Source organism: Dromiciops gliroides, chromosome 4, assembly GCF_019393635.1.
Source record: "Dromiciops gliroides isolate mDroGli1 chromosome 4, mDroGli1.pri, whole genome shotgun sequence".
Taxonomy (NCBI): domain Eukaryota; kingdom Metazoa; phylum Chordata; class Mammalia; order Microbiotheria; family Microbiotheriidae; genus Dromiciops; species Dromiciops gliroides.
The window spans coordinates 452,062,061-452,088,398 of record NC_057864.1 but is presented as its reverse complement, the minus strand read 5'-3'; the positions used below and the strand labels follow the sequence as shown (position 1 = coordinate 452,088,398).

Here is a 26,338-nt window from a genome sequence, read left to right as displayed (position 1 = left end):
CTTGCCCAGGGTCACACAGCTAGTATGTGTCAAATGTCTGAGGCTGGGATTTGAACTCAGGAACTCCTGAATCCAGGGCCAGTGCTTTAGTCACTGCACCATCTAGCTGCCCCTGGCCAATAACATTTCATTCCATTCATGTACCACAGTTTGTTTAGCCGTTCCCCAGTTGATGGGCATGTACTTTGTTTCCAGCTTTCAAAAAAGTGCTGCTATAAGTATTTTGGGGGATACGGAAATTTCCTTCTTATTGATGGCTTCCTTGGTGTATAAGCTGAGGCATGGAGTCTCTGGTTCAAAGGGTATGGACATTTTAGTCACTTTATTTGTGTCATTCCCCATTGCTTTCCAAAATGATTGTACCATTCATTCACAGCTCCACCAACAAATTACTAGTGTGCCTTATCTTTCTACACCCCCTCCAGTGTTGCCATTTTGGGTCATTTTTGCCTCTTTGCAGAGTGTGAGGTGAAAGCCTCGGGGTTGTTTTGACTTGGATCTCTCTTATTATTAATGATTTGGAGTACTGTATGGCATTTCAACAACATAAATAAAGCATTTACTGTTCTGCATCATCTGATTTTCACGGCTTCTAATTTTTATTTAAGTGGAAGAGAAATGACAAGCTCTCCGTGTATTTTGCTAAGAGGTATTTCTGCTTTTTGCTGGTGGCTGGGAAAGGTGATAAGTTATTCCCATTTGCCACTCCAAGGTTTGTAGACAATTTGCTCACCACAGCCCGGTGATGTGAGCAAAGCAAGGATTGCTGTCTCCCTTTTGCAGATGAGGGGCCTAGAACTCAGGCAGTGGTGAAACAAAGGGTCCCACAGAGCAAAGCTTCTATGGGGTCCACTGAATGTGGAGTCACGAAAAATTTGGCAGGAAACGTTTGATTTGTATATTTTTGTAAACCTATATATACCTGGGGTCGCGTAAAAATTTCTCGGGAGAAAAGGGGTCGAGAGTGGCAAAAATGTAAGAAGCCCCACCACAGAACCTAACTGCACGGGCTGGGATTCGAATGCGGGGTACCAGACTTTGGGGCCATCGTATGCTTTCCACTAAGAACGGGAGTGTCTAGCGGGGACCTTCGCAATCCGCCATTCTGGGATCTGAGCCCACCCGACTGGGGTGGGTTTCCATTTTTTTTGAAGAGTTTGGCCACGTTCCGAAAGCATCAGCCCGTTAAGTTCTGCACAGACCAGGCTCAGGATTGCCCAGGCCCAGGCCCGGCCGGTGACGTCACGCGTTCTGGTCCAACCCCCAAAGCATCTGGTTTGCCCCCCTCTTAACTCCGCAGCTCCCTCCCCCCACCCCCAATCTCTCTCCTTCCCCTCTCTCATCTCCCTCCGGCCCGGCCCATTGCCGGATGCTCCGCCCGCACACCTGCTCCAGGAGCTCTAGGCCACAACCCCACCCTCGGCAGCTCCGGGACGGCTCCGAGGGTGGGCTGCCTCCCGTGCCCTCCACGTTAAGGGCCCGTCATTGGGCTGACCCGCTGTCAGCCCGAGCTCCGACCGACCTCCTTTTTGTGGTGTTTGTCTGGACCGCAACACAATAGCGGAGCGGGGCCCTCCTCTCGATGCCGCCCATTGGCTGGAGCTCCGCCCTGGCGGTCTCTGATTGGCCGAAGGCAGAAACACCAAGCTAGGTTGCCTAGCGATCGCCGAGGAAGCTGATGTGTTAGTCGTTGTTTGCAGCGGAGGATCAGGAAGTATAAAGTTGGTGCTTCCTCGGTGCCGGAGAAGTTTCTCACCCCGAAGGACTGAAGGGTGAACAGGTGTCCTGAGCCAAGGGGAGCCATCCGCCGTCCGGGCCCCGCACCCCGAGTAGCCGCCGCGACGCCAGGTGAGTCCGCCCGAGGCCTCTGCCTGCGGCCGGCGGCCGGGCCGTCTATTTTCTGGGAGGGGAGCGGATGCGGGCTGCGGTGACCTGTTGGTTGTCCGTCGGCTTCACGATTGCTCCTCTACCGAGCACGCACACCCACGTACCTGGCCTCCGCACAGGTTCGTCAGGGAAGCTCTCCTCCTCGGTCACGGTCATGCGGGGCTTAAAGTTTCTTGGCTGTGGGGAGAGCAGGACGTGCGCCCCGGCTTCCTGCAGTGCCGGAGCCGAGCATTTACCTTCCTCCTCCTCCTCCCCCTCCTCCCCCCTTCCTTCTCTTCCTCTTCCAAGTATGCTTCCCTCCAGCCTACTGCAACGACCCCACGAGTGTGCCTACCTAGCACCTATTTTGCATAAAAAACCGTATTTTGAGGAACTCGACCTTACATGTTTTTCCCTTTTAAATGTTGATTTTAAATGTTCTTTGGGTGTATAGTCAGCATTTAGGTTCCTCAGCGTGGCTGTTTTACATCGTGTCCTCTAAGAAAGAACGTGGAACTGGTCGAGGGGCAGAACCTGGCATTCAGAGGCCCCCTCCTTCCTCCCAATCTAACTTCTGATACGTGGGCACATCACTTAGGTCACCCGCAATTTCCTCCTAGTCCCCACCTCACCGGATTGTTCTGAGGCTCAAACGAGGTAACTTCGAAAGAACAAAGCAATATGTAAATGCCACACCTGCTGTTATTATTTACTAAAGTCTCTCTACCCCTCGGAGTTTCCAGTTACCCTAATCTGTAAAGTGAGGGAATTGGACTAGTGACCCCCTAGAAGCCCCTTGTATTTTGCTCTAAGTCCTATTACCTAGTGGAGTTTCTTTTGACCTTCAACTTAGGAAATATTTCTAGTGCATGACTCACTTGCACTCTTATTCTCACTTGTTGGGTAGTCACAGTGACACAATCTTTTGTGAATGGCCTGGCTATCATTACCCTTCTCCTTATACTTTTATTTTTCCAAATTTCGTCTGATGGCTCACTTTTCCTTCAGATTTAAAGAAAATGCCAGAGATGATTTATCAGAAGATCATGTATTATGAGTTTTTACAGTAGCAGAAATGGATTTGTAGTGATGAAACAATAAATATTAACCAGGCTCCTACTATGCACAAGGCATTGGCAATACAAGCAAAAAAAGGAAACATTTCCTGTCTTTAGATCCTTACATTTTGTTGGAGAGCACAACTGTAACATAACTTGAGGCATGCTTGAGCCCTAGCAACAAGGGAAATCAGAGAAAGTTTTATAGAAGGAGGTGGCCTTGGGAGCGGATCTTTGAAGGTGTCCAGGAGGGAAGAGTACATTCCTGGAATATAGGGCATGGCTTATGCATATGAAATCAAGTTAGAGGATGAAAATAAGGGGAAACTAATGGATCAGTTTGGATTGAAGATGGAAGATCTATTAGCAGGTTAGTAAAGTAGAACAGGTTGAAAGTCTAGAGGTCCTCAGTTGGGTTGTTGGCTGTTAATAGAGAGAAGGGGATGGGTGTGATAGATATTATGGAGATGGAATCTATTTGATTGGATATCAGATGATGATGATGGCCTTGGCAGATGGAAATCTGTCCATGTTTCCATGCCACTTTCTCTTGTGATCAACCATATATGTTTCCCAAGTGGAGATAGCTGGCAAAGATTAGTTTAACCACTACTCAGCACAGTGTGTTTAATAAATTCTTGTTGCCTAACTGACCACCATTAAGTTTTCACTAGCCATGGAATGAAACAAAGTTGACTAGCCTCCATGATGATAGAGCTATAACCTTGGCCTCACCTCATCACCACTGTGCATGTGCTACAATTCTTAGGATCATCCTTGCTTGCAGCCTTGAATTCATCATTAACTCTTCTCTCCTTTATCTTCCATGTCTAATAATACACCAAGTCCTATGGATACTGCCGGCACAAATATTCTTAAATCATCTGCCTTGTGACCATTCCCGCTGCTATCACCCTAGGCCAGCCCTCTTCACATCTTGCCTCCTCTCTTTTCCTTCTCCAGTTCATTCTGTACTTCCAGATTAACTTTCCTAGTTCACTGCTCTGATCACTTTTATTTCACACCTCAGATACCTTCAGTAGGTTCCCACTATCTTTCTTTCTTTCTTTCTTTTTTTTTTTTTTTTTGGTAAGGCAATTGGGGTTAAGTGACTTGCCCAGGATCACACAGCTAAAGTGTTAAGTGTCTGAGGTCATATTTGAACGCAGGTCCTCCTGACTCCAGGGCCGGTGCTCTATCCACTGTGCCACCTAGCTGCCCCTGTCTTTTTTTTTTAAAAATAAATATTTTTATTTAAAGTTTTGAGTTCCAATTTCTCTCCTTCCTTCCTATCCCTTCTCCCTGAGGTAGTAAGCAATCACATAAAGGTTATACACTCTCACTGTCTTTCAAATGAAGTTCAAACTCTGTAGCTTAGTTTTCAAAGAAGGCGATATGCAGTCTACTTCCAGCCTACCTTTTCAACTGTTTCACACTACACCCCACCATGAATTCTAAACATGGGCCAAACTGTGCTGCTTGCCCCACTCTTGACTACACCCTATGCTTTCCCACTTTTGATCATGCTGTTTTCCTTCTGCTTACATGCCCACCTCTTCATCTCTGCCTGTTGAAATCCTGTCCATCTTTTAAGGCTCAATTAACTCCTTCATGAAGCCTTTTCCATTATGATGTCTACTCTAAGGTGAGATTTTCCTCCAAATAAATCTCATAGAACCTTTTTTTTAACCTCCTCTTTCACATGCTTTCATAATCTATTTTGTGGTGTTGTTTTTTTGAGTAACATGTCTTATCTCCCCTACTAAAACGTAAGCTTCTTGAAGACAAGTGTTTCTTACTTATTTATCTTTCACAGTATCTAGCACCCAGGTGCCTAAAAAGTGTATACTAAGGGGGCAGCTAGGTGGCGTGGTGGATGAAGCACTGGCCCAGGATTCAGGAGTTCCTGAGTTCAAATCCGGCCTCAGACTTGACACTTACTAGCTGTGTGACCCTGGGCAAGTCACTTAACCCCCATTGCCTGCAAAAAAAAAAAATGGGGGGAAAAAATAAAGTTCCCAAAACATAAAAAAATAAAAGTGTATACTAAATGAGTGAATGATCTGTGTTGGTAAATCAGGCCGCCTGGCCTTTTGAACTTATAGATGCATTATGGAGATTTTACCTTAGGTCATAGAAAGTTCACACCTGAGCACTAGACGGAAAGGATGATATATTAATCATAAGGATATTATCTAGTTGAGCAGCAGGTTTCATGGTTTGATCTGACTCATTATATGAAGAAACTGGGTCTTTTTTTTTTTACAAAGGCATATTTACTTTATTTTTTAATGAATTTTAATATTTTATTTTTCCTAATTACATGTAAAAACCATTTTAACCTTTGTTTTTTACAATTTCGCATTCCAAATTCTTCCTTCCCTCTCCCATCATTGAAAAGGCCAGCAATTCGATAAAGGTTATGCATGTGCAGTCACTTCTTTGCCCTTTTAAAAAGCAAATATAGGATTTTCCAATTTCATTCTTATAAGTTTCACTCTCAACCTATTGTCAACTTAAATTTCTAAATATTTCTCGTTTTGCAATATATAGAGAGAGTGAGCAAGATATTGAGAGATGCATACATACGTACACACACACAACCCCCATATATACATATACGCACACACATATATGTATATGTTCTTATCCAACCTCCCCTGGGACAGGTGAGAATGTCATCTTTGACTCACCGAGGCCGGCGGCGAGCTGAGGTTGGCAAGAATTCTGAAAAGAAGTTGGAAGGTGAGGAAGACTCCAACCAAGATAGAGGTCTGGATAATGATGACTCCGGGGACTCTAAGGATATTCGCCTCAACCTTATGGAAGAGGTGTTGCTCCTGGGCCTGAAGGATAAGGAGGTAATGGAGTTCGGGTATTGATCCCTGTGTGCATGATACAAATGAGTCATATTGATATTGAGAAGTTTAAGAGAAGTAAAACTCTTGGGTGTTTTGGTTTTGGTTTTGGTTGGTTGTTTTTTGGAAAGTAAGACTTCTGTGCGCCAGTTTTGGAGCTCCCAGTAACCTCCGAGGATGATGATTGAGGCCTGTATCTTGGGGGAAGGGAAAGGCTTATTGTACTTCCACTTTCCCTGGACTAAGTTGTCGACGAAACAATTTGCCATTAACTAGCCCCAGCTAACTACCTGTTTTGAAGAGAGGCCCATTGTATCGTTAGCTCCTTCTTTGTGGTCTGAAGGAAACTGTTGTTTCCTTGAAACCAGTTAGGGGTGTTTGTTTTACAAATGTAAAGAATAGGTGGAGCCCTATAACAGTTGGAATGTTATGGGTTCTTTGCTTCACTTAATTAAGTTTAAATACTCTCATTTAATGAGGATTTGGGGGTTTGTTTAAAAAAAAAAACAATTTAAACTTTCTTCGCCTGTTGTTTTTCCCCTCATGACAGAACATTTATTATATAGTCAAATAATTGCTTTGAGATGTGAAGCTTTGGGTAATAGATTCTTCCTCCCAGCCGAACATTTTACCTTTTATTAGTCTCTTAACTTCTTTTCTATGTCTCAGTTTTCTCAGGTACTTTTTTACCTTTCCCAGAGTGGGGATGGACTACAAGTGTACATATAGAAAGCGGTTGAGTATCTTCTATGTAAATAAAGAAATCCTTATTATTATTAATAGAGAGGTTGAAAATTTCTTAGAGTGAAATATTGCCTCAATATTGATTTGAATTGAAAATGTTGAATTTGCCTTGTTTTGTTTTTTTAAGAAAAACCCAACACCACCTTACTGCTATTTGACTTGAGCTGAAAGGCAACCCGGCCAACAGTGGAGTGTTTCAGGGTGCTCAGGGAAATGTCCCAAGTGTATCATATCTCCCTTGCCTTGGATTCTTTGGTATAATGGGGGAGAGTCCTTGTTACATCTTTGGCTTCTAATTAACGCTCTCTTCCCATTTCTCAGGTGAAGCTGTAGGCCTCCTACAAAGAAAGTTGTTGTTAACTTAATATCAGACAAGTGCCCGGAACATGTGTGGAGGACATACTTGTGGGGAACTCTGTGCGCTGTGGGAATTTATAGCCTTTTCCCTAGATAAAATTATAGGGTGGTTAATTGCATTCACAAAGGAGTTATTTATTTAAAGGTCCTGAGTACCTCTTTCTTTTCCCTCCTCCCCCTCCCAGTTAGCTGAGAAAGTTGAATTGGGGAATCTGTTTTAAACAAGAAATATTCAGTACGAATCAGTTGAGAAAACAAGACTCTATCATACTATTGGAGTTAGCAGAAACAGTTGGATTGGGCTCTTGTATTATATAAGAAAATTTTAAAGAACAAACTAATAATAAGCAAGCTGAGCTGTTGATTGGGAAGGATATTCAGAGCACAGTTTAGGACTGGGTAGAAATCTAGTTCCTGGGAACCCTTCATACAGTGGGCAGAACACTTCTGACAAAGTATGTAACAGTGAATAGGAAAGAGATGTATTCACTGTTCAGGTCTGGCTTCAGCCATAGCTAGAAGAAGGGTGATTAGTTTCCTGCTGACCTGCTGCTCTCAAAACCACCCCTGTCTGATCTTGTCTTTGTATGTCTCCTTATATTAGTGCTAATAAGAATTTTACAGCATGGGACAGAAGGACCTTACACAACTGCTGTTTTATAGGACAAGGCTCTAGGGGCGGGGGAGACAAGTTGGAAGGGGAAGTCATATAAAAAAGCGTCAATAAAACACTTTTAAAATTTTCAGCACCGTACGTGATGTTGTAAACACAAAAACCAACTTATGATCATAGATGTAAAGTTGGCAGGGTCTAAGAGGACAAGAAGTCCAATCCTTTCATTTAACCATTGGAGGAACAAAAGGCCCAGATGGATGAGAAGTCTGTTGAGAAGGACCGGCAGATTAAAAGGAATTCAGAGAGGGGACAGCTAGGTGGCGCAGTGGATAAAGCACCGGCCCTGGATTCAGGAGTACCTGAGTTCAAATCCGGCCTTGGACGCTTGACACTTACTAGCTGTGTGACCCTGGGCAAGTCACTTAACCCCCATTGCCCCACCCAAAAAAAAAAAGGAATTCAGAGAATCATAGAGGAGGATGAACTCTTAAAGTGGTCATTTGGAAAAGTGCTGAATTCAGGAGCAGTGGACCTGGATTCAAATCCTAATTCGGCCAAGTCACTTGACCTTTCTGGACCTCAGTTTCCTTATTTGTAGAATGAGAGGTTGGACTAGATGGACCCTTCTGACTTCGTCTGTGATCTTTAGTTAGCATTTGGTGTCCACAACCTTATGATCCTGTCATCTGTCTGCTTTCCTTTCCTTCCTGTGCAGAAATATCCCCTCTGCACTACAACCTATCCCTGGTGAATATCTAACCTCTAATAAACTGCTGTGTATATATGGTGCCCTGAATGGATCAGCCATTAAAGTGAATTAATAGCCTTTTGGATTGTTCTATTTGGCTTTCCAAGGGAAGTTGATAAATGAGGTTTTTTACCTCATTTAACTTTCAGCACAGGAGATATGAGAAAAATTTAGAGGCATTTTTGAATCAGAACATTTGGGAAGAAGTATTCTAAAGCACTTAAATTTTAGCAATTCTGAGCTGCCAGTCACTTGCCTGACCTATCTCAGTGAATGAATAAAGTACAGGGCACGGACAGCTAGGTGGCGCAGTGGATAAAGCACTGGCCCTGGATTCAGAAGGACCTGAGTTCAAATCCAGCCTCAGACACTTGACACTAGCTGTGTGACCCTGGGCAAGTCACTTAACCCTCATTGCCCTGCGCCCCCCCCCCCCAATAAATTAAAAATTAAACTACAGGGCACCTGCGCTTTTTCAACTGGTCTTCCAAATTATTGACTTAGTGGACGTTCATTCAACACGTATTTATGAACTTAAGACAACTATGTCTAGCTAGACCTTTGGACTTTCTCCTATAAGGAAGGGGGTAAAGGGCTGTGAGTGCAGGGACTATTGACATTTTTTCAGCATAAGAGCCATGATTAAATTGGAAGAAGCTCATTTGAGTGTTTTAGCCACATCTAACCATTTGCTTTTGTTGGGATTTGTTACTGGTTGTGTGGTATCAATCCTATTGGGGTAGACACCAGACCTATGATTTCATTGGTATAAGAAACTTCCTCTACCATTGTATGTCAACATTTTGTCCCAAATTAGAGCCTTACAGAGCTTCCCCGAGCATTGAGAGGTTAAGTGATCTGCCTAGGGTTTCACTCCCACTTAATTGTTAGAAGCAGGCCTAAGAATCCAGGCCTTTTTGGGTCACTAGGCTATTATGCCACGTTGCCTGTATACCAGTTAGGTGCTTAAACAAATATGAACCTGTTTCTTTCCATGAAAAACTGTAACTCAAAAGACTTACCTTTAAGATATTTTTGCTAATGATTTCTATATTACTCTGGTCAGAATCTCTACTTACAAACTATTATTTAATGTCACTAGAAATTAAATTTAGATCTTTATTTTGAAAGCCTAGGAGACACATTTTCAGATAATTTTTGACCCTCAAAGAAGACCTCACTTTTAAGAGGTTAATTCATTCAGATATCTTCCAGATGGATCATATTCCAAATATCACAGAAAGGTAGCTTTCTTCTCTAGCTGTCTTCTCTTTCCTTAGAAATCTGTACTTTAGAATTACACCACAACTTTCCTTGAAAATAGAAATTCTTTTTATGATATGTTGGGAAGTTCAACTATATGGAAAAACACACTGGAAAAATGTGGTATTATGTAATACAAATAGCAGTTGGCTTCAGCTGAGAACACTGAACCTGAGCACCAACCAGGTTAACATAGGAGATTCATTTCCTGTTGAAAACAGGATCCTGTTGAATTGTCAATATTGCCTTTGTTAAGAATTCTTGATGCTGGGCTTTCATTGGCTCACTGATGATTAGTCATGAAAGATTGGGATTTTTTTTAACTGATAATTTATTAGAATCTATATTTTCTAATTATCAAGTTACCTGTAATAGGAAAGTTAACTTTTTTGTTTTATTGCTTTTGGGTAAGAATTCTTTTAACTTCTTGAAATTACAGTATCTGAATTAGGTATTCATTTGTAATTTCATTAACAAAGCAAAAATTTATTGAGTATCTACTATATTCAAGTCACTATTTAATTTTATCTCTTGTTCATTGGAAGTATAGTATGTTACCATAACTGTATTCACTGAAATACAAGTGAAATGGCCACAGATTTTCAAAGACTTCTGTATTCTGGAAGTAATAGATGAACTTTTTAAAAAATTAATGAAAAATTTTAAACCAAAACCCAATTAGGACTAGATAGGAATATTTTAAAAATTAGTTTAATGCTTTATCATTTTGACTAATCTTGCCCATAAAAAAAGATAAAAGTTTTTGAAGAGATTAAGAACTATGAATATGAAATGTAGAGCAAGCTATCAGACATGGTTGATCAGTCTGTCAGTCATATTGAACTGGTTTGGGGTTTTTTTGGTTTTGTTTTTAAATTTTTGTAACTATGGAAGCCTCAATGAGTGGAGGGAGATGTATATTTGGAAATAAATGTGATATAAAAACAAAAGACATAAATAAGATTTGTTTTAAAAGTGGAAAAATTTAATGTTTACGCTGTTTGGAGAATATAAATCAGACAGGGTAAGTAAAAATTTATTTTAAATTGTGAATGAATATGGTGCCCTCCTACCATGACATTTTACTTGATCCACTATTGCTGGGGCAGCTAAGTGGCTCAGTGGATAGAGCACCAAGCCCTGGATTCAGGAGGACCTGAGTTCAAATCCGGCCTAGGACACTTGACACTTACTAGCTGTGTGACCCTGGGCAAGTCACTTAACCCCCATTGCCCCGCAAAAAAAAAAAAAAAAGATCCACTATTGCCATCTCTTGCTAAAAGCATTATTTATTACTTCCTTAGAAAGTTTGAGATGCCTAGGCTTTTTGTGAATCTGATCAGTTTAGAAAGGTCTGCTGTGCCCCAGAGAACTTCTGGGGTGCTCTGCACCCTCAACATATGTCAACTTGGAAAGAATGAATGAAATATAACCTCTCTTCAAAGGTTAGACTGTTCTCTATATTTGGATTTCCTGACATTATAAAACAGTTGAACTTTATATATTTTTTTATTTGTAATTAAGTATTTTATTTTTTTTCCCCGTTACATGTAAAGATAGTTCTCAACTTTTGTTTATACAGGCTTTCCAAGTTCAGATTTTTCTCCCTCCCTCCCCTCCCTCCTCCTCCCTCCACTAGACAGCAGTTAATCTGACATAGGTGTTTTATATATATATGTGTGTGTGTATGTATATATGTATATGTATGTATATATGTAAATGTATATATACACACATAATAACATTAAACATATTTCTGCATTAGTCATGCTATAAGAGAAAAATCAGAGCAATGACAAAAAACTTCAAAATAGAAAAACAACAGCACCAAAGACAAAAGAAATATTCATTCAGCATCTGTACTCCACAATTCTTTTTTTTTTTTTCCCCTTGGATTTGGAGATCCTCTTCTATCATGAGTTCTCTGGAACTCTTCTGTACCATTGCATTGGTGAGAAAAATCTAGTCCATCACAGTAGATCAGCACACAATGTCGATGATACTGTGTACAATATTCTTCTGGTTCTGCTCATCTCACTCATCGGCTCACACAAGACCCTCCAGGTTTCTCTGAACTCCTCCTGCTCATCTGAACTTTTTACTATTAAATTAAAATTATGATTTTGCATTCTAATGAGTAATACCTCTCACAGAGATTTAAATGGCGATTGCTTTCATTATTGGGACAAATGGATTATAGAAGATTCGTTTGTCAAATTGTTCTGCATGGTCTGTTCAGTTCTGCTATTTGGTTATTAAGCTTCATAGAATTATATTGAAAAATGTTATTCACCCCACTGGGATTGAATAACAAAAGGATCAAAGTACCAACTCTCTTTTAGATCTAACTTTACTTATCCTCTTTGGTTTGGGGCTGGGATTGAGAGTTTAGAGCACTGGGCCTGGAATCAGGAAGACCTGAATTCAAATCCCTCCTCAGACACTTACCATTCACCTGTTTACCTGTTTCCTTCACTATGAAATGAGGATAATAACAGCACCTACTCCGCAGTTTTGTCTTATTTACAAATAAGATGTGACAGTTAAAAAGCTGAGAGACATAGTTCATAGGTAATTAAATCATTTTATTAATAAGGGCAGCAGTTTATTTTTAAAAGGGTGTTTATTTGACCTTCTGTCTCAGACCAAAGACAATCTTATTGGCAGGGCTCCTGGTTTATTATACCTTTGAATGACCCCACTGACCCCCTCTTATCACCCCCAGCCTTGGGCTAGCAATTCAAAGAATGTATTCCTTCTTCAATCTCTTCCCTCCCCCCCCCCCTCCCCGGAGAAGCCTTCAGCTATACAGACAAAAGGATCTGCCTCCACCCAAGTTTGAGAACACAATGATCTTCCCCACCCTAGAATAAATTCCTTGCATGGTTGGGGTGGGGTCTGACCTAGATGAAGAGAGTTAATGCAATCTTATTATCTAGGAGAAAGTGGACTTTTTTTAAAAATCGGGATTTAGGGGGCGGCTAGGTGGTGCAGTGGATAGAGCACCGGCCCTGGAGTCAGGAGTACCTGAGTTCAAATCCGGCCTCAGACACTTAACACTTACTAGCTGTGTGACCTTGGGCAAGTCACTTAACCCCAATTGCCTCACTAAAAAAAAAAAAAAAGTCGGGATTTAGGAAGAGCTGTGAATCTCCCCAAAATACTAGTTATTAATAATTCCTCAAAATAACATTTGTAAACCAATGCCTGGTACACAGCAAACATTTAATAAATGCTTTTCTTCTCTTTCCCTTCCTTATGATAATGTGACTGTTGACCCCAGGAACTTGGTATAGGGTCATTTTATTCCTGCCACTTTACTGCTGAAGATGACATGCTTCTAAAGACGACATCATCTGGCACACATCTTTGTCCTTACTAAGCCAAGGGACCTGCTCGGGCTTGTTAAACTCTCTTGAGTAGAACTCCCAAGAATTTTATGCCCTGGGGTAACTTCCCATGTAATCTAATGGTTTATCCTAGGTTCTAGTAAGCAATAAGGATGTAAATCCTCCCCAGGAACCTTCAGCAGATAGCTGTTTCACAAGCCATTTGTCCTCCTCTGTTGTTGCTCTAATTCACAGCTTCCCAACTTGTGGGCCCTTCACTCCCTTTGCCATGGAATTGTGGTATGAGGATGGTCGATTTTAATCATAAAAACTCCTGCCCCACCCCCGTTTTGTTTCGTTTTTGATCTGGGTCTGTGATTTCACTGGTGTAGGTAGGGAGCTGCCTGTGGGGAAACCCTGTCTGTAAATGCAGCCCAGTCACTAGTCGAGAACCCTTGACTTTACCAGACTCACTCACTCACTCTGTGTCCTGAGAGGCATTTGGGTCAGATTACATTTTCATCACCTTGTGTTTCCTCAATCACTGGATACTTGTAGCAACTACTCATGTGGGATTTTGAGAAATTATTTTACCTTCTTGCTCAAAATGATGGGGGGGGGGGAGGTGTTAATTGATCAAATTGATCTTGAGTCGTCCCAAAGAATTACAAGACTCAGTGACTCAGTTTCCCAAGTTTTATTGAAAGACTGATGACCACAGGGAGAGCACCAGGGAGGTGTCTTGAATAGGGGGATGAAAATTATCTTGACAGAGGGGTGGGATGGGAAAGACTTGAATCAGAGGTGCTGGTATCTCTGTCCCCTGATGCAGCTAAGGTAGCAGTCATGCCCAATGGGCTTATGTCCCACTGGAGTGGGAGAGGCTTGAATGAGATGTGGTGGTCTGGAGCTATCTTTGTCCTGGGCTCCCCTGATCTCCCCCTGATCTTAGGTTTGTCCATCCTTCAGTTTAGTTTCTCAAGGAGAAAACCTCTGAGTTCGGCCAGACCCCTATCATGACAAAGTCACTATCTAAAGCAGTACCCAGATTAGCCTTTGCAGAGGCCTAGGGATGAGTGAAATGAGTTTGAGGAAGAGCAGGAAAGTGTGTTGGAGCAGATCATAGAGTGTGGGGGGAGATAATAATGCACAGTAAGCCTAGAAAGGTAGCTTGTAGCCAAATTGGGAAGGGCTTTAAAGGCCGGCCAGGGGCCTGTATTTGGTCCTAGTTATAGGGAACCAATGGCATTTATTGAAGAGGAAGTGACATGGTGAGAACTGGACATTCAGATGATTGCTGTTTCCAAATATTCGAAGTTCTGTGATCCGAGGAAAGAACTGTCTTAATTCTGTGTGAATCCAAAAGATAGAACTGAGACCTCTGCTTGGCGGTTAGAGGCATTTTCCAGAATTAATAAGTAGAGCCATCCAAAAATGAAAGGGGGTGCCTTAGAATGAGGGAGTGAGTCTCCTCCTGCCCCCTGCCTCGCCAATCACAAGAAATGTTCAGGCAGTGACTGGGCAGCCATTTGTCCAGGATGTGTTACACCAGGTGACCTCTAAGGGACCTTTCCATCCTCAGGTTCTGTAAGAGGCCTGGATGCTCTAGTCTGCTCAGAGGTAAAAAGAAGGTTCCATGAGGAAATGTCTCATTCTTCTGATCACAGCTCCAGAGATAAGAGTGGAAAGACATCCTCTTGGCAACAGTTCTACAAGTTCCTCCGAGGAGACACAGCTGAAAAAAAAGGGCATTTCGATTTTCTCTCCTTCACCCCATTTTACCCATAAAGCATCCATTTAAAAGGGGAGCAGAGGAAGGAATCTCAGTAAATATCATGTTTTTCCTTTTGTTAAATCTAATTCTTAAAGTAATGTTTTGGGTTTTTTCCAATTGTAGTAAAAACAATTTTTTAACATTCATTCTTTAAAATTTTGAGTTCCATATTCTCTCCAGCCCCTCTCCCCGCCCAGAGGGTAAGCAGCTTGATATAGGTTATACACGTGCAGTCATGCAAAACATTGTTAAACCTCTTTTCTTTTTTTTTTGTTTTTCTTTTTGTTTTGTTTTTTGCAGGGCAATGAGGGTTAAGTGACTTGCCCAGGGTCACACAGGTAGTAAGTGTCAAGTGTCTGAGGTCGGATTTGAACTCAGGTCCTTCTGAATCCAGGGCCAGTGCTTTATCCACTGTGCCACCTAGCTGCCCCCTAAACCTCTTTTCTAACAGCTGCATTTACAGGCAAACTAAGACATGGTGAATGCTAATGGATCATCCAGGGTACCATAACTTTTTAGTGACAGGCAAGAATGAAAGCAGGTACCCCTTACAGAATTATCCCAAGGATAGAAAATATAAGGATAGGCATTATGGTATAGTGAACAGAGAGCACTCACCTGGGACTCAGGAAGCCCCAGGTTCTAGTCCCATGTCTTGCACCTGTTGGTTTTGTGACCTGGGGCAACCCTTAACCTTTCAATGGGTTAGGCAGTTCTGCAAGTTACAGAGAAGGTCTAGATCTGCAGCGTTAATGGGATTTTCCTTTTCGGAGTGGTCCCTATATTAAATGAATTCATACAAGTCCACTTTCTATCGCCAGTGATATGAAAAGATCTTAGGGATTGTTGCTTGTAATATGCTTATGCCTACATGGAATGCAGTTTCTTCTCTTCGTTAACTAAGCTCCTTAAGGGAAGTTACTGTCTCCTTTCACTGTACCCTCAGCATCTCCCACAGTGCTTTGCACATGGAAGCTGTTGAATTGTTGAGTTGAACTTTCTAGGAAGTACAAGTTTAAATTGTTATTGTATTGTTGCTTCCTTAGAGGCCACTTCTTTGATCAGATCCTACCTATCTGTGCTTATGCATAGAGTAAAGAATGAATGTCACAAGTGTCATCAAAAACTGCATAGTTGGGGAAAATATTAACTAAGCTCTTTACCTTCTTGTTCCATAATACACACACTGCTCCCATTTCACCAGCCACAACTTCCATAACTGTTAGCACTAATCACCATCATTGGGGCAGCCAGTGCAGTAGATAGAATATCGGACCTGGAGTCAAGAAGACCTGAGTTCATATTTGGCTTCGTGACCCTGGGCAAGTCACTTAAGCTCCATTTATTTGCCTCAGTTTCCTCAACTGTAAAATGAGGGTAATGGGGGCACCTACATCCCAGGGTTACAATGAGGATCAGTGCTTAGCACAGTGCCTGGCATGCAGTCAGTGCTGTGTAAATGCTTACTCCTTTCCTCCCTCCCGATAATACAGCATTCCTTACTGTGGCTTTCAAGGACCTCCGTCAGATACCTGCAACTGTCTACCCTCATCTTGCAGTGCTCCCCAACACAAACCTTTTATTTCAGTTTTGTTATTCACAGAATTCATCAGTGGCTGCTTTTGTTCATGCCTCCTATGCGCCTGTCTGGATTTCCCTTCCTCCTTTTCTCGGTCAGGTTCTTTTGAACTGTTCTCTGATGGAGCAGCTAGGTGGCACAGTGAATAGAGTACTGGCCCTAGAGTCAGAAGGACCTGAGTTTAAATCCAGCCTCAGACACTTGCTAGCTGTGTGAGCCTGGCCAAGTCATTTAACCCTGCTTGCCTCAGCATCCTCATCTGTAAAATGAGCTGGAGAAGGAAATGGCAAACCACTCCAGTATCTTTGCCAAGAAAGCCCCAAATGGGGTCACCGAGAGTCAGGCAGGACCAAAATGACTCAACAACAACATTCTCTAGTAGTGTCTTTTGGGGGGGGCAGGGCAGTGGGGTTTAAGTGACTTGCCCAGGGTCACACAGCTAGTAAGTGTCAAGTGTCTGAGGTCAGATTTGAACTCAGGTCCTCCCGAATCCAAGGGCAGTGCTTTATCCACTGTGCCACCTAGCTGCCCCTCTAGTAGTATCTTAATTGTTCAATTGTAAATTCCTTGAGGGGGGGAAGCACCATGGCTCATACTTGGGTCTTTATCACAAGGGTTCTAGTGATGGCACACAGGCTCAAAATTTCAGAAGCAGCAGGATCCTCTGTGTGCTCCAATTGAAAATAATCCTTTGAGGGGCAGCTAGGTGGTGCAGTGGATAGAGCACCAGCCCTGCATTCAGGAGTACCTGAGTTCAAATCTGGCCTCAGACACTTGACACTTACTAGCTGTGTGACCCTGGGCAAGTCACTTTACCCCAATTGCCTCACCAAAAAACAAACAAACAAACAAACAAACAAACAAACAAAAACAGAAAAGAAAACAATCCTTTGGCTTACCCATTGAGCAACTGATCAATAATAGAATTGCCATGCTAGCAGATAAAGTTTACTAGAGAAGAAGCTGACCTAAAGTGATTGGTATTTCTATTTTCAGGCATGACTTCAAGCTTTTGAGCAGCCTCTACCATACGAAAGTGTTAGAGCCATGTTGTGGCTATTAATACAGCAAAAGAGACTTGAGCAGAAGTGGTTAAGACAAGTAGGAGGAAGACTAAGAGAACAGTGTCCTCAAAGGGAATCAAAGAATGAATAAATAAGGCATTTATTGGGTACTTATTATGTGTAAAAGCACCGTGCTGGGCCCTGGGTAGACAGAGAAGCAGAGCCTGCCCTCCCATTCTAATGGCCGGAAGGCATCACAGCTTCTTACTTAATACCATTTCTCCTAATGGAATCATATCTATTTCTGGTGTCGGTGGCAAGAATTCTCCTTTCTGGGTCTCTTCAGTTGTGGAGGCTGCAAGGGCAGTTTGCCTGCATGGTAGATGAGGGCACTAGGCTGTGCCTATCTTATCTGTGTCCTGTCTTATCTGTCAGTTGGTTAGCAGTTGTTGCTGCTGCTGAGGAAGGGGAGCCCCCTCTTCACAATGATTGTTCCCCTCAGTGATGGCTGGGGGTTGGGGAGTCTGAGTAGGAAGCAAGGATGCTGATTTGTGGGCTACTGCTGTTCCCGTGGTTCTTGGGTCCTTAATGGTCTCCATCAGGCTCTTAGTGGGGGAGATGGTGGTCAAGGCAAAAAAAATTGAGAGAGGCAATAATAGTTGGGAGGGGAGGGGAGGTTAGCCATGATTGTCACAGAGAGATCAAGAAGGACCAGAATTGAGAATTCAGATTTGGCGCTTAAAGGGATCACAGACTGATTGTTCCCAAAAGAGAGTGTGACAGAAGAGTTAATGAAGGCAATGAGTAGAGATGCTTTTTCAAGGAGTTTGGCAGGGAAAGGGAGGAATCATTGAGCTCAAGTAGCTTGAGGAATGGTAAGATCTAGAGAGGGTTTTTTAAGGATGGAAAAACTTGGGCAGGTTTCAGCAGTCGGTCAGCAATCTTTTTATTAAGCACTGTGCTAAGTACTGAGAGGTACAAAGAAAGGCAAAAATAGTCCCTTCTCTCAAGGGGCTTATGGTCTAATGGGGAATACAACTTGCAAACGTTAAGTACAGACAGATAAGCTATATCCAGGATAAATTGGTGGTAATCTCAAAGGGAAGGAACCAAGAAGGGCTTTTCACAGATGGTGGGAATACAGCTTGAAGGAAGTCAGGAAGTTTAGACAGAAATGAAGAACATTCCAGCACTGAGGATGACCAGTGAAAACATGTTGAAAATGTTTGGGGGTGGGCAGCTAGGTGGCGCAGTGGATAAAGTACTGGCCTTGGATTCAGGAGGACCTGAGTTCAAATTCAGCCTCAGACACTTGACACTTAACTTTAGCTGTGTGACCCTGGGCAAGTCACTTAACCCTCATTGCCCTACAAAAACAAAGGGAAAAAAAAAAAAGAAAATGTTTGGGGGCAGCTAGGTGGTGCAGTGGATAAAGCACCAGCCCTGGATTCAGGAGGACCTGAGTTCAAGTTCAGCCTCAGACACTTAACACTTACTAGCTGTGTGACCCTGGGCAAGTCGCTTAACCCCAATTGCCTCACTAAAAAAAAAAAGAAGAAGAAAAAGAAAATGTTTCAAGGTAGTAAGGAAGGAACCTGGGAAAGACTGAAAATTAGGAGAGGAGGAGAATTGATAGAGGGGGCAGGCTGCTGAGAAGGACATGAGAAAATGGTAGGTGCAGAAGGACCACTTCATCAGCAGCATGGGCGTGGGGAAGAATAACCCAGGGCTGGAGCTTGGCAAGGGGTCAGTGAGCAGTGGTTCCAAGAGTAGCACATGGTATAGAGGTGAACTGGACAAAAGGTTCTAGAATGAGAAGGGAGGAGAATGAAACTAGAGCAGGAATGATGGCCTGTGAGAGGGCCGAAGGGCAGAGATGAAGAATTGGCTTGAGTTCAGCTAAGACTGTGACCCAATGAACTGCCCTTGGGTAGCTAGGGAAGATGCAGGGAAGACACAGGGAAGATGTGATCACTGTCTGCAAGCACTTTAAAGGCTGCCCTGTAGAAAAGATTGTTTTGCTTGTCCCAAGAGAGCCGAACTAGTAGTGAAAAGTGGAAGTCAGACTGGACGTCATGACAAATGTCCTAATGTAGTAGAGCGGAGAGAGCTCTGGACTCAGACGTTTTCCTGCTGTACAATCCTGTGCAAGTCACTTTAATTCTGGGCCTCGGTTTCCTCCTTAGTAAGACAAGGGAGTTGGGCTTGAGGACATCTGAGGTCCTTTCCAATTCCAAATAAATCTATGATCACGTGAAATGAGAACTTCCTGAAAGTAGAAATAACTCCTTCAGGAGAAAGCAGTACTCTCTTTTGAGAAGACTTCAAGCAAAGGCAGGATGATTTGTCCTCTGTGTCATAGGGGACAAATTCCTTTTCAAATATGAATTGTGCTAAATGATCACAGGTCTTTTCCAACTCTGAAATTCAGAGTTAATTAAGGTTTTTTATTTGTGTGTGCGTATAAAATAAATATAATATATACAATATATAATGTGTGTGTATATGTACATAAAATGCTTTTTATATGTTAGCTATTATCTCTTATTGTTATTCTGTGAGGGTATGTTATAAGGATAGAAATACAAGATACTTTTATCTGGGGGGAGGGGAGAGATCTCCCTAGTATCCTCTAGATATTAGCTTGTAAGTGAAAGAATAGAATTTCCATTTTGTTCTCAACCTTTACATATGAAAACACAAAAGTTAACTCACCGGAGTTACTCACACAAAGCCTTCCACTTTACCAGTTATCGGTGTCCTTTTGGAAGTTATCTTTTAGGAATTATTACCACCAGGCTGGATGATGAAGCAGAAACTTGTTTTCCATTCCATAGGATAATAAGGGAATAAAAGAAAGAACTAATCATTCTCTTTTGAATTATCATGGATTTAATTGGACAAGTTTTTTCCATGTTCCAGTGCTTGATACAGTCAGGACAGTGTCATCTGTGGATAGAAACAGCTGAAGAACCTCACCATTGACAAAACTTTCTTTGTGTTAGCCTCTGTGCAAGGCATTCCTTCCCCCCCCCTTTTGCTCTGATAAACACCTGTCTAGGTAAAATAAGTCTCTTTTTTTTTCGTGCTTTGTTTGCCGTCAATGCTCAGCTGATCAATGAAAAACTTTCTAGTTGCATTTGTCATAGGGTCTTGTATAATTTTAATGTGTGGGAGACCCCTTGTTTGAAGAGTCCTCTATTTGCATTTTTCATTATGGTACCAACTGCTATTTTTAAATCAACCAAGAATGGACAGCGTGAGATCTTACATTCTGGTCAATTTTCAGTCAGTTTTGTGACTGTAGATATCTGCAATAGAAAATAATCATCAGAAGACTTCCCATTCCCTTCTAGTTTCATCATGGATACCCTTGAGGTATGCACGTAGACCATTTTCATGAAGATTTCATAGGGATGAGAAAGGAGTCTTAAGAATTGGTCATTGGGGCAGCTAGGTGGCACAGTGGATAGAGCAACCAGCCCTGGATTCAGGAGGACCTGAGTTCAAATCCGGCCTCAGACACTTAACACTTACTAGCTGTGTGACCCTGGGCAAGTCACTTAACCCCAATTGCCTCACCAAAAAAAGAAATGGGGAAAAAAAAGAATTGGTCATTGTTGATACTTTCTCAGACAACTCCCTGATAGGGCCACCAGTTTAACATGGGTCCTCGTCACCTCCTGCCTGCATTATTGCAGTAGCTGCTGGGGAAGCCTGCCTGCCTCAAGTCTCTCCCCACTCCAGTCCATTCCCCCATTCAGTCACTGAAGTGATTTCCCTAAAACGCAGGAGAGATCATGTGTGGCGTTTCTCTCCCCTCCTTCAACAAACTCCAGTGACTCCCTATTACCTCCAAGATCAAATACAGAATCCAGTTTGGCATTCAAAGCCCTTCATAACCTGGCCCCCTCCTGCTTTTCCACCTTAACTCTCCACCAGTGACACTGGCCTCCTGGCTGTTCTATGAACAAGACTCTTGGTTCTAAGGCCCCATACCTAGAACACACTCTCTCCTCCACTGTTGACTGCTGACCTCCCTGTCTTCCTTTAAGACCCAACTTAATTCCATCTTCTACCGGCAGCCTTCTCCAATCCCTCAGTTCTCATGCCTGCCTTCTGTGGATTATTTCCTATTTGTACTATGTAGAACTTGCTTTATAGAGATTTGTTGGCATGTTATCTCCCCGTTGAATTGTAAGCTCCTTGAGGACAAGGACTTTGCCTCTTTGTATGCCCAGCACTTCGACCTCTCCCCCCATGACTTACTCTCCTATGCTTGCTGGAACGCCTGCTCCATAAATAATAGGCCTTCTTTCTTCCTAAACCTTTTCCTTTCTCAGTCTTTCCATCTTCTTGTACTCACTGAGAGCTGTCTCCCTCCTGATGACACTCCCAGGGCCACCCTTTCCCCCAGTCGTGGCAGGGTTTAAGATGACGGCTTGCCTTTTACCTATGGAGCAGGCCTAGGAAGGTTCCGCCTTCCCAAGCAGGCACAGGCAAGGCCTGTGGTTCAGCAGCACCTTACCCATTCTCCAAGACCTCCTACTCCATTCTGCCTCAGCAGTGCACAGAGATGGTCATTGATCTTGTCATTACACACAGATGTTCCCCTTCTGTGTTGATGAACTAGGATGTTTTTGGTTTTTTTCTTTCTTGCTTTCTTTCTTTTTTTTTTTTTTGTGGGGCAATTGGGATTAAGTGACTTGCCCAGGGTCACACAGCTAGCAAGTGTCAAGTGTCTGAGGCTGGATTTGAACTCAGGTCCTCCTGAATCCAAGGCTGGTGCTCTACCACTGCACCACCTAGCTGCCCCCTTGAACAACTTCTAATACTGGTAATTACATCATCAGACCAATGTTTGTTATTCTCAGGTATCAGTGATGGGCCCTTGAAAAATAGCTTTGTGAGGTCTGTCTGTAGGTCAGGATAAGTTGGATAAGCATCAAACCAAGGGGTAGGCAAAAGGAGGAACAGGGGAAACTCCAAAGCACCCTTATTTGACTGGCCCTTCAATAAGACCAGATTAAGAAAAAATACCAAATTTTTGAGAAAGTGCTATAAGAGGGGAAAGGTAGGTGGTGCAGTGGATAAAGCACTGGCCTTTTATTCAGGAGGGCCTGAGTTCAAATGCAGCCTCAAACACTTGAAACTTACTAGCTATGTGACCCTGGGCGAGTCACTTAACCCTCATTTCCCCTGCCAAAAAAAAAGAAAGAAAAGGTGCTACAAGACATAATTTTATTAATTAAAATTAGTTACATTTTTCCCCAATATCTTTTTATATCTTTAGGGGGTTGATTGTTTCTTCTTTGGAAATTAAACCAGTTTTCAAGTCAGAACTTTAGAAGATATTTTTAGTGTATACTTTGAAGATTTTTTTTCCCATCTTTCATTCTGTTTGCCCTGAACAGGAAGCTTTTAAATCCTTGACCTTCATGGAATTATTGAAAGGTGTGTCTTCAAGGAAGCTTAGCATAGGGAAGGGTACTGTGTATATATTGCTGGGTGGAAATTCAGGCAAGATTATTCAGGTGGAAGGTTATTGAAATTTCCTGATCCAACATATGGCCCTCTCCATCCTTTTCACCTCGGTCACTCTACACTGGCGCTCATGCCCCCCACCCCCAATTATTCCTATTTAGGCTATTTGGCTTGAGAGGTAAGAGAATTCCTGAAATTTTTTGAGCAGGTGAGTTTGATGATCAAAACACTATTTTAGATTAATGTGCCTCTCTCTGTAAGAGCAGAGGAGTTTACAAGGAGGAGAGAGAGAGTAGAGCTTCTGGAGGCTGCTAGCCAGAATCTAATCTAATCATACCCCCAAAATCAGTGTGATCCCCAGCCTCAGTCGCTTCCTGTGACAGACAGCACAAACTACTCATCCTCACCGTTCACTGCAGGGATGTAACGCACCTGCCTCTGTTTTTCTTCTAGGCCCTCCATCTCAGATCTTTTCTAACCCTAACTCTTGGCCCAAGCCCCAGTGAACCCTGACAGGTCAGCAGAAGCCTTTATAAACTCCACCCAGCCTCCCCAGAGCTCCCTGGGGTCTGGTCTCCTCACTTACCCGCCACTGCAATTGCAGCATCCCATTCCTTTTTCTGTGTTCTATGCCTTACTCTTTTGTGATCTGTTTTGCTGGCGTGGGCATCAGGGAAGGGTTTGCTTCTCTTGTACCAAATTGCTTAGAGTCAGAAAACAAGTGGTCCTTTATCCTTTATTAAGTGGTCCTTCTGACTGCTTATATAATGGATTATGGGGATAAAACAGGCTGGATATGTTATATGTAGGAGGGAATCCCAAGAGGAGTCCTTTGGAGATCCAGTAATTACGTCTTTTTAGCTATTATTTACCCCGATTTGGTTCGGTATTCTCTCTTGGGCTGAGATATCACCAGGGAAGGCAGTACCACAACCTCAGTCCCACCTTGAACCCCTCTGTTGTCACTCGTCCATCTTTATTCTCCTCATGCTCCTGCATAGTCCTAAAAGAAGATTTTGGAGGGGGGGTTAGAGATTTTGTAAGGCTGAAGTGGGAAAGAACATTCTTCGAGGAAGTCCAATTGTTACATCCTGGTTTCTGTTGTTCTTTTATTTACACTGTTGGGCTCTTTGACATCACCAGGCTGAGTAGTGAGCTGAAAAGAAGAAAGCCTGGGAAGGATCTTTTCTAAATACTTACTTTCAGGTGGAAGTGTTTACACACCTAGTTAAAACGTATGGGGCCACCCAGGCCTCTGATATGCATGTACATTTGATTGCCTACTAGGCTGCTTTGTGGCTTCTGGGATAGGTTAAGCTTTAATCTGAACCAGCAGGTAAAGTGAATAAGCCCCAGTGTTTATGTGGAAAAAATAGATGTCGGTTCTTTCCACACACCCTGAACAGCAGATGTGGTTCAGTGGCAAAATGAGTAGAATCTAGACCTCCGGAAGCTCCGGGTTGGCTGGGTGGAGTTGGTAAAGGCTTTTGCTGACCTGTCAGTGATTACTGGGGCTTGGGCCGAGAGTTAGGGTTAGAAAAGATCTGAGACGGAGGGCTTGGAGGAAAAGGAGTGTCAGGTGTGTTACATCCCTGCAGTGGATGGGTGAGGATGAGTAGTTTGTGCTGTCTGTCACAGGAAGCGACTGAGGCTGGGGATCACACTGATTTGGGAGGGTATGATTACATCAGATTCTGGCTAGCAGCCTCCAGAAGCTCTAATCTCCCCTCCTTGCTGCTTTTACAGAGAGAGGCACATTAATCTAAAATGGTATTTTGGTCATGAAACTCACCTGCTCAAAAAACGTCAGAGGCTCCTTTATCTATAAAACCGAAATCCTGGGTCTGCTTTTCATGATCCTCTACAATCTGGCCCAGACCTCTCTACCACCTTTAATACCACCCTCACCCCCTCAAACATGCCTTGTTCTTTCCTGCTTCTCCCCTCTTGTTCACACATTCCCTTCAGCTTAGGATGGCCGCCCTAGTCTTCTCTTCTCCCTGGGCTCAATGGAGCTCAGTCTGCCTCTGCCTTAAGATTTCCTGGACTACTCTAGGCGCATTGTTGGTACCATTTGTGTACTATCAGTCATGCACTGCCTTTTGATAGCTCTTTTCTTCTCCCTTACATCTCATCTCAACTAGAATAAAAATCCCTCCAGCACAGATATCAGTGTCTCTCTTTCTGCCATCATTCTAGCATGGCCTATTGCCCTTGCTGCTGATCCGTTGGATTGTCAAAGAGCTAGAAGATCCAGATGGTTTGCGGTTTGCTCTTCCGGAGCAGTCTGGACTTTGGAATGTCACAGGAGCAGTTTGTAGAGAGCTCAGTGGGGCCTTTCTTCAGCTGTAACTGAATGTTTTTGGTTAGCGTTGAATCACAGACAACTAACTTTGGGTAGTACTTCAGAGACTGTCTGGTCCAGCTCATACTTTTTGGGGGGGGGGAGGTGAGGCAATTGGGGTTAAGTGACTTGCCCAGGGTCACATAGCTAGTAAGTGAACTCAGGTCTTCCTGAAACCAGGGCCGGTGCACTATCTGCTGCGCCACCTAGCTGCCCCCGTCCAGCTCATACTTGAACAAGAATTGGCATGTACACATCTGACAAGAGGCCATCTGGTCATCTAGAGTTTGCTTGAAGACTCGAGTAAAGGGAGGCTCAACACCTCCCAAACGAGACCATTTCTTCTTGTTTCATCGTTTTTCAGTCACGTCCAACTTGTGATCCCATGGACCATACTGTCTGTGGGGTTTTCTTTGTCAAGATACTGAAGTGGGTTGCTATTTCCTTCTCCAGTGAATTAAGGCAAACACAGATTAGGTGACCAGGGTCACCACACACCAGGGTGTGTCTGAGGTTGGATTTGAACTCAGGTCTTCCTGACTCCAAGCCCAGCACTCTGGCCACTGAACTATCCAGGTGCCCCATTTTTACTTTGGGATTATTTGAATTGTTAAGAAGTTTTTCCTTATATAAAAATTAATCTACCTCTCAGCAGTTACCAGACTTTAGAGATTGTGTAGGTTCTTTTCTAGAAAGAGAGACTGACAAGCTATTTATCAACTGCTAGTGGAACCATATTATGCAGGGGCCAAGAAGAAAATGGCCTTTTCTGGAAGAGCCACGAAGATTCAGGGAGCAGTGCCCTTTCTTGTGCCAAACTTTGTCTTGTGTCCCTATGATCTCAGGTTTACTCCTGGCAGGATCTTGGAGGCTGTTTAATCCACTCCCCTCCTCATTTTGCAGATGAGGAAACAGGCTCAGAGGAGTTCATTGACTTGCTCAGGGTACCCTAGGCCCATAGTAAATAACAGAAGCCAGATTTGAACCCAAGCCCTCTGTCTCCAGGTCATGTGCTGACTGCTGAGGAAGACAGACAGAAAGGAGACACCAGCCCCTCAATGCAGGCTCCTGCATAGTAAAGTTTACAGTCTTATTAAGAGAGAGAGGACACAGAGGGAGCTATGCACCAACTATAAAGCCATAGGTCATTTTTTTTTTTTTTAGTGAGGCAATTGGGGTTAAGTGACTTGCCCAGGGTCACATAGCTAGTGAGTGTTAAGTGTCTGAGGCCAGATTTGAACTCAGGTACTACTGACTCCAGGGCCAGTGTTCTATCCACTGAGCCATCTAGCTGCCCAAAGCCATAGGTCATTA

General features: G+C 43.1%; 1 protein-coding gene and 1 long non-coding RNA gene across 3 annotated transcripts in view; one reads left to right on the top strand and one right to left on the bottom strand.

Moving 5' to 3' along the window:
- The first annotated feature begins 1,330 nt into the window (after positions 1-1,330).
- Positions 1,331-26,338, top strand: part of GOLPH3L (golgi phosphoprotein 3 like) — a 41,043-nt gene continuing 16,035 nt past the window's right edge. The window contains exons 1-2 of one of the 2 annotated variants that reach the window (XM_044003001.1): positions 1,331-1,848; positions 5,594-5,785. In XM_044003001.1, coding sequence (XP_043858936.1) covers positions 5,600-5,785 — 186 coding nt within the window. In that variant the 5' untranslated portion in view covers positions 1,331-1,848; positions 5,594-5,599. The remainder of the gene's footprint in view (positions 1,849-5,593; positions 5,786-26,338) is intronic. The other variant, XM_044003000.1, reaches the window with a different exon arrangement.
- LOC122754495 overlaps positions 13,535-26,338 on the bottom strand; it is a 39,431-nt gene continuing 26,627 nt past the window's right edge. Inside the window, exons 3-4 of the long non-coding RNA XR_006356373.1 lie at positions 19,912-20,014; positions 13,535-14,574 (exon numbers count right to left, since the gene is read on the bottom strand). This is a non-coding gene — a long non-coding RNA (uncharacterized LOC122754495). The remainder of the gene's footprint in view (positions 14,575-19,911; positions 20,015-26,338) is intronic.